The sequence below is a fragment of the Gopherus evgoodei genome, chromosome 3, assembly GCF_007399415.2.
Source record: "Gopherus evgoodei ecotype Sinaloan lineage chromosome 3, rGopEvg1_v1.p, whole genome shotgun sequence".
Taxonomy (NCBI): Eukaryota; Metazoa; Chordata; order Testudines; family Testudinidae; genus Gopherus; species Gopherus evgoodei.
In genome coordinates this window covers 200,323,171-200,339,529 of record NC_044324.1, presented here as the reverse complement: position 1 = coordinate 200,339,529, position 16,359 = coordinate 200,323,171, and the positions used below count along the sequence as shown (strand labels likewise).

At 44.6% G+C, this 16,359-nt stretch overlaps 1 protein-coding gene across 5 annotated transcripts in view; it reads right to left on the bottom strand.

The window, feature by feature from the left end:
- CCDC85A (coiled-coil domain containing 85A) overlaps positions 1-9,865 on the bottom strand; it is a 175,204-nt gene extending 165,339 nt beyond the window's left edge. For all 5 annotated transcript variants that reach the window (XM_030557820.1, XM_030557821.1, XM_030557822.1 and 2 more), the window contains exons 1-2: positions 9,576-9,865; positions 3,394-4,318 (exon numbers count right to left, since the gene is read on the bottom strand). In XM_030557820.1, the coding sequence (XP_030413680.1) occupies positions 3,394-4,318; positions 9,576-9,791 (1,141 nt within the window). In that variant the 5' untranslated portion in view covers positions 9,792-9,865. The remainder of the gene's footprint in view (positions 1-3,393; positions 4,319-9,575) is intronic.
- Between the last annotated feature and the right edge of the window lie 6,494 nt (positions 9,866-16,359).

The window sequence follows — 16,359 nt, the reverse complement described above, 5'->3', positions numbered from 1 at the left end:
ATCTCAGACAAAATTTGTAGTATAAATGTGAAAGATTAACAACATCTGTAATAAGGAACAACAATGCAACTGTAATAAGGAACAAACATTTGTGTGTATGTTAGGATTTTTCTCTCTTGTGTTTTTACAGAAATAATGATGTTCATGTCCCCACTGCAGAAAAATTCCACAAAATATTAATGCACTATCTCATTAGAGTAATACACATACCAAATTTTACTCTTTCTCTCTCTCACACACACACAATTTCTAGCCCTACATAGGGCTCAATTTTGCAAAGCACTAACTAACCTCACCTCCCGCTGAAGTCACAGGATGGTTTGGCATCAGGCAGAATTACAGCCCAATCCAAAGTCTGAGGCAGTCAATGGGTATCTTTCCATTGATTTCAAAGGAATTTGGATCAGGCCTCTGATGAATAAGGTAATATTCTGATTACATATTTAACACATAGTTTACATCGAAACAATTTTAAACCTTTCTATTCATCATATGCTAACATGAACATTTCATTCCTGTTGGTTAAACAAATGATAGTCACAAATAATATTGCAATGAGATTGCCAGTACCTCACAAAATGAACACTATACATTGATATTTGATCAAACACATGCTGTCTTGTACTAATTGAATATATACTGCGATGGAAATTTATATAGATTTTTATCTAACCCACACAGGATCCCAAATACGCATAACAATTTTGATGATTTTTTTTTAAATGCAACGGTTATTGCATTATTTTTATTCTATTCCACTATGTTTTGGGCCAAGTTTTCACAAGGGCCCTCTACATTCATGCTTGTAAATTGCATCATCTTTGCCCATGTGAAACCTGAGTTTGCACTCAAATTCTGGGTAATCTAATTCACAATTCTCTAATCTGCACTCAAATGTGCAGGCTTTTTGCACATGTACCAGTATGCATAGAACTGTGCAAAAACAGATTTACAGGCCACTTATGAAAATGTAGTTCTTTATTACCAATGTCTATCTTGCAATTTTTTTAGAGTAATTGACAAAACAGTTACAGTATAGTTCGGAAGCAGAAAAGTTACCTAAATTTTAACTTAGAGGGTTTAATCCTGCACTACTGAAGTCATTAGGAGCTTTGCCACTGATTTCAATGGCCCAAAGGTCAGATTCTAACTTCAGATGTGAACCTCACAATTACCTTACTTCACTCACGGTTAAGTCATATTATACAAAAACAAAGGAAAAGTACAGTGAAGGCCCTTGAGCACCCAAAGGCCTCCACTAACATGATTAGATAATGGGCAGGATTGAAGGAGCATTCTGAGTGGACGTAAAGTCTGATCCAGCTCAATAGTTAACAGAGAGACTCCCAAATTACTGGCTCCTCCCTTCAGCTCATTATGACTTCAGTCCAAATTGTGGAAAGCTGCAATACTTTACTCAAGAGATGCCAATCAGTTCAGGTTTAAACCTGCAACTTCTCTAATTTCATTGGAAATAACATGGCCAAATTTTCAAGGGATCTCATTACACCTCTACCTCGCTATAATGATGTCCTCAGGAGCCAAAAAATCTTACCACATTATAGGGGAAACCACATTATACTGAATTTGCTTTGATCCACCAGAGTGCGCAGCCCTGCCCCCCCAGAGCACTGCTTTACCACTTTATATCTAAATTTGTGTTATATCGGGTCGCATTATATCGAGGTAGAGGTGTATTTGTATGTAGAATATTAGTCAGCATGCCCATTTGCACACACAAAACTTGCATCTATATCTGCAAGCATGCAAATATATATTTGGGTGTGCTAAGAGATGATTTAAGGTATCAAAGTGGATAGATTCATGAATAATGTGGTTGCAAATAAGGAGGCCCTTTGAAAATGAATCACTACATTAAAATATTAGGAGGTTCAATGTTTTTCATTCATTTTAAATGAAATAAACTGAATGAAAAAAGAAATATACTTTAATAAAGCATAAGAAGTTTTAAAAATGTCTATATCTTTAAATCTACATTCTCATTTTTCAAATATTCACTTTAATTAATTGTTTTAAAAATTAATTAGAAATCTCCATATTTTAACCATCCCTCAGGGTTTGGTGGTGTTGTGAATCCACACTTCACTAGGAATAAGCCAGTCCACAGGCCTGAGGAGTAGGTCATCTCATAAACGAAACCCTCTTGTTAGTCATGCATTATTTATAGATGGATTGACTTGAGGGAGCAATGTCACAAGCTGATGAGGATTGCAACCTAGGCATGTAATTCATTATGGCCTTGATCCTAAAAGCAGATCCACACAGGAAGACCTTTATGCCATTGCAGAGTTCCATTTTAGTCAATGGGCTCCATGCAGGTACAGGGGTCTGGCCTTTCAGAGTGGGACCTATAAACCCTCTCCTCAGCCTCTTACTCAGGCAAAATTTCCATTGTCAGCAGAGTTGTAGGATGTCCTACTCCAAATCAGAGTAAGAAGAGGTGAGGAATGGGTTTTATAACTGCATAACTAAGACTCAGGCCCTCCCTTATGGAAATACCATATAGAATGTAAAAGGAATTAAATCAAGCAAATTCTATGGAAATTTCTGGAAAGATCTATAGAATTTATAGGTAGGTTTTTCATCCATTCTATAAATATTCTACAACACAGATAGACTATTGTATTGAGTTCTATAGGCTGATTTTAAAAGGTACTGTAGTCTATTAATTTCTATAGGATGCTTCCATAATGTTTTTCTCCTGCCAAAATACCAAGGGCTCAATTCAGAAAGATACTTAAGCATGTGCTTCTGGAATTGGAAAACTTAAGAGCAGAAAAAAACCACTTAAAATCCTCTCTAATTCTGTTTATTTTATTTTCAATTCATTAATAAATATATACCAACTATTGGGTTTGAGACACTGTAGGGGCCTGTGGACAAGTAACAGACTTCAGGAAGCTATCTGATTCATCTCTTAACTAGAAGATGGGTAGCTCAGGAAACTGGCACTGAGATGGGGAAGCTTTCAGTTTTAAGTAGGTGGCTCACATCCAGTCAGCATCAGACCTAACCAGAAGTTGTTATTATTTAATAGCTGACTTCAGTGTAATTCCACATAGGTATAAGGGTCTGTCTATATAACTATCATTGTAGGATCAGGGCCTAGAATTGTTAATCTGTCACAGACATGACATTTACACACTTAAGTGACATGGTTGCATTATCCCTTACTTATCTATTAAGTCTAACTGCCGATGGATGTCTGAATGGCTACATTATGCCTGCCTCACTTCATAATGAAATAATAATATCTAGTTCTTACTGGCTTTATCATTACTTGTAATTGTTCTTTTCAAAAGTGGCTGGTATAATTTTACATCGACTTTAGTAGTCTTTGTAAATGTGGTTTCAGTAAATATGTTGACTCACCATTCATTCCATTGTATACACTCCTGTGATGAGGTGACATATCATCTGCTACTTGTCTCCTCAGGGTACCTTCTCTGCTGCCTCCACTGAGATGTTTGAAATGCTCCGGACTCCCCACATAATGTTGTTTGAGATGCTCAGGGCTTGTCCCCCTCACTTTCTGGAGATGTTCTGTGCTTCCACTCAATGTGTGTTTCTGAAGATGCTCGGGGCTGCCACTGCTGTGCTTTTGATGCTCTGGGCTACTACTAGGCCTATGTTTTTGAAAATGTTCAGGGCTACTACTTAAAATGTGCTTTGGAAGAGTTTCTGGACTACTACTGGTGTGCTTTTGCTGTTCAGGACTACCTTTGCCAACGTTTTTATGATGTTCTGGACTTGGTCCTTTTAGATGCTTCTGGTGATCGGGACTTCCAGAACTCTTAGGTTTTTGGAGATGCTCTGGGCTAACACTCCTATGTTTTTGATGCTCAGGGCTTCCCTCGCCCCTACTTTTTTGGAGATGTTCAGGACTAGTATTTGGATGGTGTTTATGATGGTCTGGACTGTCCGTACTTCCAGTGCTAGAGGTGCTGCTCCCATCACCAACATCTCGTATGTAAGAACTTGTTGCATTTAGCTGGCAGAGGCTGATTTGGCTGTCAATGGAACTCCTGCTGCCTGCTCCACCACTTTTCTCTTCATCCAGCAAAACACACAGTTCTTTCAGTTCCATGTTTTCTTTCACCACTTCTTCTTGTCTCACTTCCAATTCTTTCAGTTTCTGTAAATATAAGGCAACCTCTTTGTGCATAACCCCAGCACTGTACCTGCCCAATCTCTGCCACTCTCGTGATACCTTCTTGCCTTTCTGCCTATCATCATCCAGAAAACAGCAAAGGTCTCTCAGTTCTTGGTTATCTTCTTGCAACTTCTGATTGATATCCTTTAAAAGAAAGAAAATAATTAGAGAGACATGTCTAAAAATTAACATTCATTCTAATGGTAACATTACATAAGCCAATTAGCAGAGCTGTTGTAGTTGTAGACATGTCATCTAAGTTCCCCATCCTGCTCCACTCAGCATACGTCAATCAATTTTGCAAGTACGATTCTACTATGACTGCATAATGCTTCTGTAAAACAAAGACATTAGGCAGCACAAAACTAAACATCTCACTGAATAAATCTCAAAGGTTCAGAGGTTAATTTCAGATATGGTGTGAAAAGTTCAATTTTTTAACCAAAACTCATCCATAACCTTTTAATGTCAAACAGGATAGAAAAAATATATTTATCACAACTTCTCTCAGAAGATTTCCACTATCGTGAAATGTCCTCTTTTGTGTTATTGCTGAATAACAGGAAGTGTAGAGGCACTAATGATTATATATATGATTATACTTTGATTTTATTATATCTGTTAATCTAATCTATATCTAGATAGATTGATAGATTGATAGATGATTGAAGGTTTATATATATATACTTTTCAGAGCGCAAAAGAATTGGGGGTTTCATTTGGTTTGATTCCAATTTTGGACAAAAGAATCTGGTCAGGTTTGATTTAGTCCAGACTGATTCAGCCATTCTGAAATGAAATCATTTCTTATTAATAACTCTTAACAGTCTCAATTCAAAGAAGACTAAGAAGTACATACCCCATACCCTTCTCTAACTACTAAACATTCATGCTCTAAAGTAAAAACATTCAAGAACATAAGAACATAAGAACAGCCATATTGCTATAGTAGGACATGATGCAAAATAAAACTTTTTTAGCATTCGTTATGGTTGTTCTCAGTTTTAATAATCTGGCCTGTGATCATATTCATCATTTGCAACTCAGGGTATTTTTTTCCACCTTTTAACGCTTTTGTAACATTCTGTGTATTTGTGACACATATTCATTTTGTAAATGCTCACACTTTAAATACATTTCCTATATTTCCCTTTTCTTCTGTATTATTTGAAATACAAGATGAATTACACATATGATGTTTTAGCATTTTTTTTCCTAATAGCAAAGATGGATGTTTATTCAGCAATGTTTATACAGGCTTGGATTTTCAAAGGAACATGTAGAAGCTAGGTGCCCAAATTCCATTGAAATTCAGTGAAGAGTAGGCACCTAACTCCCTTAAACACCTTAGAAAATCACAACCATGTAGCCTTCTGAAACTAAGCTCAAGCTTTTAAAGAGAGAGTAAGGCTTCTGTAATGAATAACATCTACAATGAATACTTAAAACATTACAAAGCAGGCCTATAAATTATAAGAAGAAAATTCATTTTCAAGTCCCAGTTCAAAATATGAAGAAAAAAGGGGAAATAAAAGTATCACTTAGGAAGTTCAGAGTTAAGATAGTAACTTATAACTCATTCCCTATCACATTCCAATGTGGTTTCTTAATTAAACTTACCTAGTAGATAAGGCCATACACTCTAGTCACACCCCTGCACCACCAAGGGAGCGACCGGCAGAGAGAGTGACAGCCTAAACTCTGCACTTCCTTGCATTGCTATTGTTATTTAGAACCTTAGCTTTATTTTAACTAAGATAATTGTATCATCAGATGGGACCCCGGGACACCTCCTGAAGTGCAGACAGATGCCATTTATCGCCAAAGTGGAAACAGGTCTAGTCATGCTTTGCAAAACAGGGCATATGAGGAGAGAAATGAAGTCTTCTCTCTCTCACTGATTTTCTGTTTTATTCCACACCATTACATTGGTCTACAATTTTTGAGAAGTTGTCTGCTTCAAAGATAAAATGTGATATTTATTATGTATTTTGATGTGCTGAATTCAAATATGACAATTAAAACAACCGATTGGCTACTGTTTCTAAGATATTTAAGTTTTTACATTTTATGTCTATGTATATTATGTAGATAGTAGAGTTTTAATCATAAATTGTAAACCTAGGTCTTTTCATGTGTTTATGGTTGCTTTACATGACAATATTTCACCTGTCCTGTTTATGTAACACTTTAAAAATCAGCAAAAGGGTTATATAAATAAAATTTATTATGAAACAAAAGGCAAAAAACTATTATGTACATAGTTTAGTCCTATTCAGTGTCTACTCGGCGCTTCTTGGCTTGTCTCTTGTATTCATTAAATGGAGCATCTCTTGTCACTCTCCAGCAATAGTCTGCAAGCATTGATGGGCTCCATTTGCCCTGATAGCCTGCCAGGAGATTCCACTGTTGTAGTCTGGCGCCCAACAGCTCTGCCTTACTCTTGGGTAGTTCCAAATCCCTGACAAAGTCATTCAGTTCACCTTGTGTTATGAGGTGTGCTTCAGAGGAGGAGGATGGGAGAAAATGTGGGTCCTGTGACATTGATGGTTCAGGACCAGAAGTTTCATCCTATTCCTCATCTGACTCAAGTGAGAATGATTCTGGTGCATCAGGAACTGGCAGTCCTTCTCTGTGGGGTACTGGGCGTATAGCTGATGGAATGTTTGGATAATGCACAGTCCACTTTTTCTTCTTTGACACACTTCTCCCAACTGGAGGCACCATGCAGAAGTAACAATTGCTGGTATGGTCTGTTGGCTCTCTCCAAATCATTGGCACTGCAAAAGGCATAGATTTCCTTTTCCTGTTCAACCACTGGCGAAGATTTGTTGCACAAGTGTTGCAGCATATGTGTGGGGCCCACCTCTTGTCCTGATCTCCAATTTTGCAGCCAAAATAAAGGTGAGAGGCTTTCTTAACTATAGTGGTTATACTGCGTTTTTGTGATGCAAAAGTCACTTCACCACAAACATAGCAGAAGTTATCTGCACTGTTCACACAAGTATGAGGCATCTCTGCTCACTTTGACTAAACAGAAATGTGTCCCTTTGCAAAATCAAACACTGACAAATAAGAGAGCACGACACTGTATGATTTCTAGAGCTGATATAGGGCAATTTGTTCAGCAGAGTGATGTAAGCTTCATTATAATTGCATCATCCATGACTTCTAGCAATAACATGATGCAATTCATATCATGTATGATGCAATACCAGCTTCAGATTGCATCATTCATTGTTTTGCCTAAAAAGCAAGTACTGTCCAAACCCAGTCATAGATTTATTCATAGATCCGGTCAAAGATGTATTTTAGTCATTTCTGGTTTAAATTGAGATCCCTTCCCTTTATAACTCACTTATCCTCCGCCATTCCCAAGTCAAGGGTCGTATATACTACCCAATAGCATATCTTGAAAACTAGAGCCAATCAACAATTTTAAGCATCATTTTCGTTCTCAGTGACCCAGAATTAGTAAAGTTGGACTACATTTATTTCAGAAGCATTTTGGCTGTAGAGCAGTGTTATCAATCACCCATTTCTAGCATATTAGAAGAGATTTTTCTTAACCAAAGTACATAATATGGGCTAACATATGCATCTACTGTACTTTGTCAGAAAAGAACTTCCCCAGATAATATTTCATAAGTCCATACCTCTCCCTATGTGTCTCCTCTCATTACCCTCTCATAACTCCTCAGTTTCAACTCAATATATAAACTATATAAATCCCAACTGGAGTAAATTTTTGTTCCATATAACAGCTTTGGCATGCTACATCATAGCTGTAGCTATGACACAGCCCCAGTTCTCAAAGGCAGGGTTAGTATCCATGAGTGATTGTGCCTCTCACCCAGAAAACATTAAAACAATTAGGAATAAATAACTGCAGGCCTGATCTGCCTCCCATTGAAGTCAATGGAAATATTCCATTTAGAATGCTTGGGTCAGGTCTTAAAACAGAAACAGCACATCAAAAAGTGGAAACTCTCTGAAAATATGCCCAACTCATAGATTTTGTTAAAACATCTTGCTCGAGAAGAGCTTCAACTGCAATTGGCTTTTAAAAGAAATTAAAGGAGGGAATCAGAAAAATATTAGTATTTAATCAGAGAACATGCTCTCACTAAAGAAATCAAAGTATGGTATGGATGAACCCAAAATCAAAGAGGTTTCCAACAATCTGTCCCAAGAGTGGAAAGCATAATTACTATGTGCTGCACACTGAAAATGATCAAGGCTTCCCAGAAGCCCGGTGAGAAGCTTTATTGATAAAGTAAGAAATAATCTTAAGATAGCAACAGTTAACATGACAGTCAGACAATCTTAAAAACAACAATCTTTGAATCTATCCAGCATCATATATTTTATCCTTTCACGTGCACTTGAAATGAGAACATTTAAACCTACTGAAATCTATACGTTTTGAGGGCAAGAATTCAAAGAATCAAAGATACCATCCCTACAAAAAAGTTTTTGATATACATTGCTCCATATACTTGTTCTACACCCTGGACACAGTTTGCCACTTGTTTCCTGCGTACTCTAGGGAGGAGATAAAAGTAGAGTGTTTTTTTAAAGAAGCTACTCCTATTCATTGTGGGATGAATCCAGTCATCCTTATTCAGGTTTTACTCTGTCCTCACTAAGGGTACGTCTTCACTACCCGCCGTATCAGCGGGTAGCAATCGATTGCTCAGGGATCGATATATCACATCTCATCTAGACGCGATATATCTATCCCCAAACGCGCTTATATTGATTCTGTAACTCCACCAACCCAAACGGAGTTGCAGAATCGACAGGAGGAGCCGCGGACATCGATCCCGCGCCGTGAGGACGGTGAGTAATTCGATCTTAGATACTTCGACTTCAGCTACGTTATTCATGTAGCTGAAGTTGCATATCTAAGATCAATTTTCCCCTGTAGTGTAGACCAGCCCTAAGACAAACTCCTATCAACCCTCCCTGAGAATTTACCTAAATAATGACTGAGTAAAAGTATTTGGGGAAGTAGGGGAATTGCCCCTGTATGATGCACATGCAGATAGGAAATCCCCCCTCTGTTTGAAAGGGCAGATCCCTGAACCCACGGAAGGCCCTCTGCAAGTCCAGGGATGTGGGAGAGAAAGACAATTTCATCATCCCCCATCCCCCTAACCTCATGGGGAATCTGTGCTTCTCTTCTCCAAACCTTCCCGCAAAATACCACCAGGAGACTCTTGCCAAATTTTATTTGCTCCAAGCACAGAACAGCCCAACAGATCGCAGGGCAGCGGGCTCAGCCCCGCAGCCAAACCCCTCCAGCAGCGCCCCTGAAGCGGGCTCAGCGCAGGGGGCGCAGGAGGAGCGCCCAGCCCAGTGCCAGGCGGCAGCGGTCCCCCCTACCCCCGCCCCTCACCTTGAGGCCGCGGATCTCGCCGAGGTGGAGCTGCAGGCGGCGGTTCACCTCCCGGATGAGGTTGCTGTGGTCCAGCATCGCGCTCATCTTCTCCGCCTCGGCCCTGCGCAGGCTGCGGACCAGCTCCTCCTTGCTCCACTTCAGCAGCTCCTCGTCGGACACCTTGGACAGGTCCTCGGCTGGGGCCGCCCCGCCGCTGTCCGCCGCCTTAGACATGGTGGCAGCCCAAGTCCAACCTCCTTTCCCGCGGCCGCCCTGGCAGCAGACGGGGGACCCCAAAGCCAGCCCGGGCTCAGCCCGCTCCCCAGCAAGCCACCCCCCGGCTCTGCTGCTGCTGCTTCAGGGAGTGGGAGGAGGGGCTCCTCAGCCCGGACAGCAGCGGCTCACAGGAGGGGGAGCCCCCAAACCCAGTCCAGGGGCTGCCCTCTCCCAGCAAGTTGGCCGCGATGTGCTGATACAAGGCGGGGATCTTCCGGACCCGGACCGCAGGTCCTGACAGAGCGGGGGAGGTAGGCTGAAGTCTGGGGGACCCTTACAGCCAGCCTGGGGATCACACCCGCCTCAGCAAGGCAGTTGCAGCTGGCTCTCCTCCTCGCCGCTCCTGGCTGTGCTCATGCCCCGAAGCCATCCTTGCTAATTAGGGCTCTGCCTGTACCGAGTTCTCCGGCACGCGATGGAGCCATGCGAAGTCCCAAGCTGAAGCACCATGGTGGATGGGACGGGAGGGCGGGCGGCTGGGGAGCAGGAACCCGCGGGGCGAGGGGAAGCGCCTCTTAAAAGCAGACGCAGCTTCGGGTGCCCGGTTGCTCGCCCCCTCTGCCCGCGCAGCAGTAAGGGTGAGGGGTGCAGGCCGAGGGCAGTGCCGCTGCCGCCGCCCCGCTCCTTGGCATGCCTCCTCGGCGCGTACCCGCAGGGCGGCACTGAGGCTGCATCGGACTCAGGGCTGGGAGCGGGAGGCGGCGGAGCTTTGGAGCGCCTGCAGCCGCAGCCGGAGACTCACGGGCCGCTCCTCCCGCTGAGGCGCTCCCGGCACAAGTGAGCTGACCCGGAGCAGCGCGCGGCTTTTCACAGAGGCTCGTGCCATGTGCGAGCCCACCGGGAGGGAGTCGCCAGCCGCCGTCCAGCGTGGCTCTCGGGCGCCACCTGCCGCATGCCAGTGACTCCGCTGCCTGTGCAAGTGGCTTCACACAGCGGGCTCCTCGGCCAGCTCCGCTCTCCTCTCAGCCCTCTTGAAAGCCCTGCCTGTACAATGGCAAGGTAGGGGGACGGAGGGCGGGGCAGCATTCCTCATTTGGGATCTGCTGCGAGCCTGGGCACTAGCCAGGGTCGGTGCAAGGATGTTTCACGCCCTAGGTGAAACTTCCACCTTGCGGCCCCCCACACCCTGGCCCTGAGGCGCCCCCCCTTGCAGCAGCTCCACCCTGAGCCACCCCACCCTGTTCGAGCTCACCCCTGCTTCGTGCACAGGGGCGGTTCTAGACATTTTGCAGCCCCAAACACAGCGGCATGCTGCAGGGGGCACTCTGCCAGTTGCCGGTCCCGCAGCTCCGGTGGACCTCCCGCAGGCGTGCCTGCGGAGGGTCCGCTGGTCCCACGGCTCCACCGAAGCTGCGGGACCAGCGGACCCTCCGCAGGCATGCCGCCAAAGGCTAAGTGCCTGCTGCCCTCCCAGCAACCGGCAGAGCACCCCCCGCGGCATGCTGCCCCAAGAACGCGCTTGGCGTGCTGGGGCCTGGAGCCACCCCTGTCCACGCATGAGCACCCCGAGCACGCCGTCGCTGCTTCACTTCTCCCACCTCCCAGGCTTGCGGCGCCTAAGCTGATTGGCGCCGCAAGCCTGGGAGGTGGGAGAAGTGAAGCAGCTCATCCCTGCCACCTGTGTGCTCTGGGAGGAGGCGGGGCAGGGGTGAGCTGGGATGGGGAGTTCCCCTGCATGCTGCCACCCCCTCCTTATTTGCTGCAGGAGGCCCTCCCCATGCTCCCCTGCCCCAGCTCCTTCCGCCTAAATGCCAGCAGCGACTAGGGTGGCCGAAGATCCGGCTGCTGCGGTCGCTGCTGCTGAAGAAAATAGCATCCCCCAAATCCCAGTGCCCTAGGCGACGACCTAGGTCATCTAAATGGTTGCACCGCCCTTGGCACTAGCTATAGTCAGGAGAGATAGGGGAGCAAGTAGTAGAATCTATGACTGACAAGCTTCACTTAACCTCAGAATATCAGGGTTGGAAGGGATCTCAGGAGATCATCTCAAAGCAGACAGATTTTTACCCCAGATCCCAAAATGCCCCCCCTCAAGGACTGAACTCACAATCCTGGGTTCAGCAGGCTAATGCTCAAACCACTGAGCAATCCCTTGCTGCTTCATCCCAACCATGGGCAGAACATGTTTGCCCCCAAAGAGGTGGGAAGGAGTCACTGGTGTTCAAGGAATGATCCATAAATTCCAAGCTGGTAAAGGACTGTTGTGATCATCTGGTCTAGAACTTCTGATCTAGAACATCCAGAACAGGGGTGTGCAAACTACGGCCTGCAGGCTGGATCTGGCCCATGAGATATTTTTAGCTGGTCTGTGAGCTCCCACTGGGGAGTGCGGTCAGGGCCCACATCACGCGGCTCGGCCCTGCTCTGGCACTCCGGCCGGGACACAGGATTGGGGCCGCACCATGCAGCTTGGCCCCACTCCAGCGCTTGGGTGGGGGCCACACCACATGGCTCGGACTCGCTCCAGGGCGCAGGGTCTGGGACACAACCCATGGCTCCAGGAAGGCACAGCATGGCCCCACTCTGGCACTCTAGCCAGGGCTCAAGGTTGGGAACTGCTCCATGCAGCTCCTGAAAGCCACAGTGTGGCCTAGCTCTGGCTCCTACGTGCTCCAATAGCCACCTCCGGCACTCCAATGGGAGCTGCAGGGGCAGTGACTGCAGCTGGGGCAGTGTGCAGAGTCGCCGGGCTATGCCTCCATGTAGGAGCTGGAGAGGGACATGCCACTGCTTCTGGGAGCCACTTGAGGTAAGCACTGCTCGGAGCCTGCACCCATGAGCCTCTCCCCATGCCCCAACACTCTGCCCCAGCTCTGATCCCCCTCCTGCTCTTCAAACCCCTCGATCCCAGCCCAGAGCACCCTTCTGCACCCCAAACCTCTCATCCCCAGTCCCACCCCAGAGCCCGCACCCCCAGCCGAAACCTGCACCCTTCATGCACCCCCAACTCCAATTTTCTGAGCTTTCTATGGGCCAAAAATTTGCTCACAGATGATCTAGAACTTCCTCAGAATAATTCCTAGAGCAGTGGTTCTCAACCAGGGATACATGTACTCAGCTAGATTTTTGCCTAGTCTAATAACTAGCAAAGTCAGTACAAACTACAATTTCATACAGACAATGGCTTGTTTATACTGGTCTATAAACTAAACTTTGAAATGTAAGTATAATATTTATATTCCAATTGATTTATTTTATAATTATAGGGTAAAATGAGAAAATAAGCACTTTTTTCAGTACTAGTGTGCTGAGACACTTTTGTATTTTTATGTCTGATCTTGTAAACAAGTAGTTTTTAAGTGAGGTGGAACTTGAGGTACATAAGACAAATCCGACTCCTGACAGTCTGGAAAGGTTGAGAGCCACTATCCTTGGGACCGAATGGCTAGGAAACAGTTCTGCAGAAAAGGACCTAGGGGTTACAGTGGACGAGAAGCTGGATATGAGTCAACAGTGTGCCCTTGTTGCCAACAAGGCTAACAGCATTTTGGGCTGTATAAGTAGGGGCATTGCCAGCAGATCGAGGGATGTGATCATTCTCCTCTATTCGACATTGGTAAGGCCTCATCTGGAGTACTGTGTCCAGTTTTGGGCCCCACACTGCAAGAAGGATGTGGAAAAATTGGAAAGAGTCCAGTGGAGGGCAACAAAAATGATTAGGGGCTGGAGCACATGACTTACGAGGAGAAGCTGAGGGAACTGAGATTGTTTAGTCTGCAGAAGAGAAGTATGAGGTGGGATTTGATAGCTGCTTTCAACTACCTGAAAGGGGGTTCCAGAGAGGATGGATCTAGACTGTTCTCAGTGGTACCTGATGACAGAACAAGGAATAATGGTCCCAAGTTGCAGTGGGGGAGGTTTAGGTTGGATATTAGGAAAAACTTTTTCACTCAGAGAGTGGTGAATCACTGGAATGGGTTAGCTAGGGAGGTGGTGGAATCTCCTTCCTTAGAGGTTTTTAAGGTCAGGCTTGACAAAGCCCTGGCTGGGATGATTTAGTTGGGAAGCGATCCTACTTTGAGCAGGGGGTTGGATTATATGACCTCCTGAGGTCCCTTCCAACCCTGATATTCTATGATTCTATGATTCCTAGTGCACATCTTGTAGAAAAATATCCAGTCTTGATTTTAAAATCATCAGGGATGTGGACTCCAGCACAAATTGTTCGGTAAATTGTTCCAATGGTTAATTACTCTCTCCATTAAAAAATTTACAGCTGATTTCCATGAACAAGACTGCTAAAGATTAATTACTATTGTTTGTTGCTGCTGCTGCTGCTTCTATTCTTGTTACCCCACTTAGACCCTGGTCAAGCAGAACTGTTCTCTGCAGTACATTACAAACTATACCAAGATACTCAGATTTTGCAACCTTGAAGCCTAATGAACAATTTGACGGAAGGGTGAGATTTGAAACCAGTGTTCAAACACATTTATATAAACTATTTTAAATTGAAATATAACTGCACAAAACCATCCTACCTGTTAGTACTCTTGTTTTCTCTAATGGAGCAAATGAAATTGTTTGTTTGAGATTGCCAGCAACAAAAAGCTGCATTTCATACACTTTGTCCTGACCCTTCGTTTACAGAGATAATTTACCTTTATGGGCCAAATTCAGATCTGGTGTAATTGGCTACAACACCATTTTGTGGAAAGTTATGTACACTTGCAATATATTGCTATCTGGGATTTCAGATTCCAAGTGCCCAACACTGTGAGAGTTATTGTAGAGTTGTGAGGGCCAAACATTTTCCAGTTTGCCTAAAAAAGTAAATACCCTGTACTAGGACTAATCTTTTTCGTGGAAGACTTGAAAGTGTAGCCTTATAGTCCACCAATGTTCCTCACCAAGTAAGGTGATCTGATGTATCTCAATTTTACCATTGGCAGACAGAGCTGCCCAGAGGATTCAGGGGGCCTGGAGTCTACCGGCCGCCGAATTGCTGCCTAAGACCCAGTACTTCGGCAGTGGGTCCCGGGGTGGAAGGACCCCCCACCGCGGGTCTTCGGGGCACTTCGGTGGCAGGTCCCGGAGCGGAAGGACCTCCCACCGCCAAATTGCCGCTGAAGACCCAGCACTTCGGCAGCGGGTCCTGGGGTGGAAGGACCCCCCAATGCAGGTCTTCTGGCTCTGGCATAAGACATTTGTTGCTGGATAGCATACATCCCTCAGAGTCCTGCAATCACTGTCACAGTGAAGTCACTAAGGATTTTGCTGCCCCAGGCAACTGCCTAGTCTGTCTATAAAAGAGAGCCAGTCACTGCCACAAGAGCACGCTAGCCTAGAATTATTTTCTTCTCTTGGTAATATTTTAAAGTTGACACAAGAACAGCTTTATCTGAAGCCTTTTCTCTTTTCTATTTCTAATCTTCTGAATCTGAATCCTTCCCATTCCATCAGATGTCACTCAGGGCACAAACAAGATTCCACCCTCCCTGTCTATCCTAGGCCACTGTTCATGTGTCCTCTATGTTGTTAAGTGCCTTTAATGTCTTTAATGAAGTAAACACAAAGGGGAAATGTGTGATTATGGGGGACTTCAACTTCCCAGATATAGACTGGAGGACGAGTACTTGCAAGAATAATAGGGGTCAGATTTTTCTGGATGTGATAGCGGATGGATTTCTTCATCAAGTAGTTGAAGTACCTACGAGAGGAGATGCCATTTTAGATTTAGTGTTGGTGAGCAGTGAGGACCTCGTAGAAGAAATGGTGGTAGGGGACAACCTTGGTTCGAGTGATCATGAGCTGATTCAGTTCAAACTAGATGGAAGGATAAACAAATGTAGATCTGGGATTAGGGTTTTTGACTTCTCGAGGGCTAATTTTAAAGAGTTAAGGAAATTAGTTAGGGAAGTGGATTGGACGGAGGAATTAGTGGATTTGAATGCGGAGGAGGCCTGGAATTACTTTAAGTCGCAGCTGCGGAGACTGTCGGAAGCCTGCATCCCGAGAAAGGGGAAAAAAACCATGGGCAGGAGTTGTAGGCCAAATTGGATGAGCAAACAACTCAGAGAGGGGATTAGACAAAAGCAGACAGCTTACAGGGAGTGGAAGAAAGGCAGGATCAGTAAGGAAAGCTACCTTGGTGAGGTCAGAACATGTAGGGATAAAGTGAGGAAGGCTAAAAGCCGCATTGAACTGGACCTTGCAAAGGGAATCAAAACCAATAGTAAAAGGTTCTACAGCCACATAAATAAGAAGAAAACAAAGAAAGAAGAAGTGGGGCCGCTATACACTGAGGATGGAATGGAGATTAAGGATAACCTAGGCATGGCCCAACATCTAAACAAGTACTTTGCTTCAGTTTGAACCTTGCGATGATGGAGGGATGATAAACGGGAATGTGGATATGGAAGTGGATATTACCGCAACTGAGGTAGAGGCCGTACTTGAACAGCTCGATGGGACGAAGTCGGAGGGCCCGGACAATCTCCATCCGAGGATATTAAAGGAACTGGCGCGTGAAATTGCGAGCCCGTTAGCGAAAATTTTTAAGCAATCGGTAAACTCAGGGGTTGTG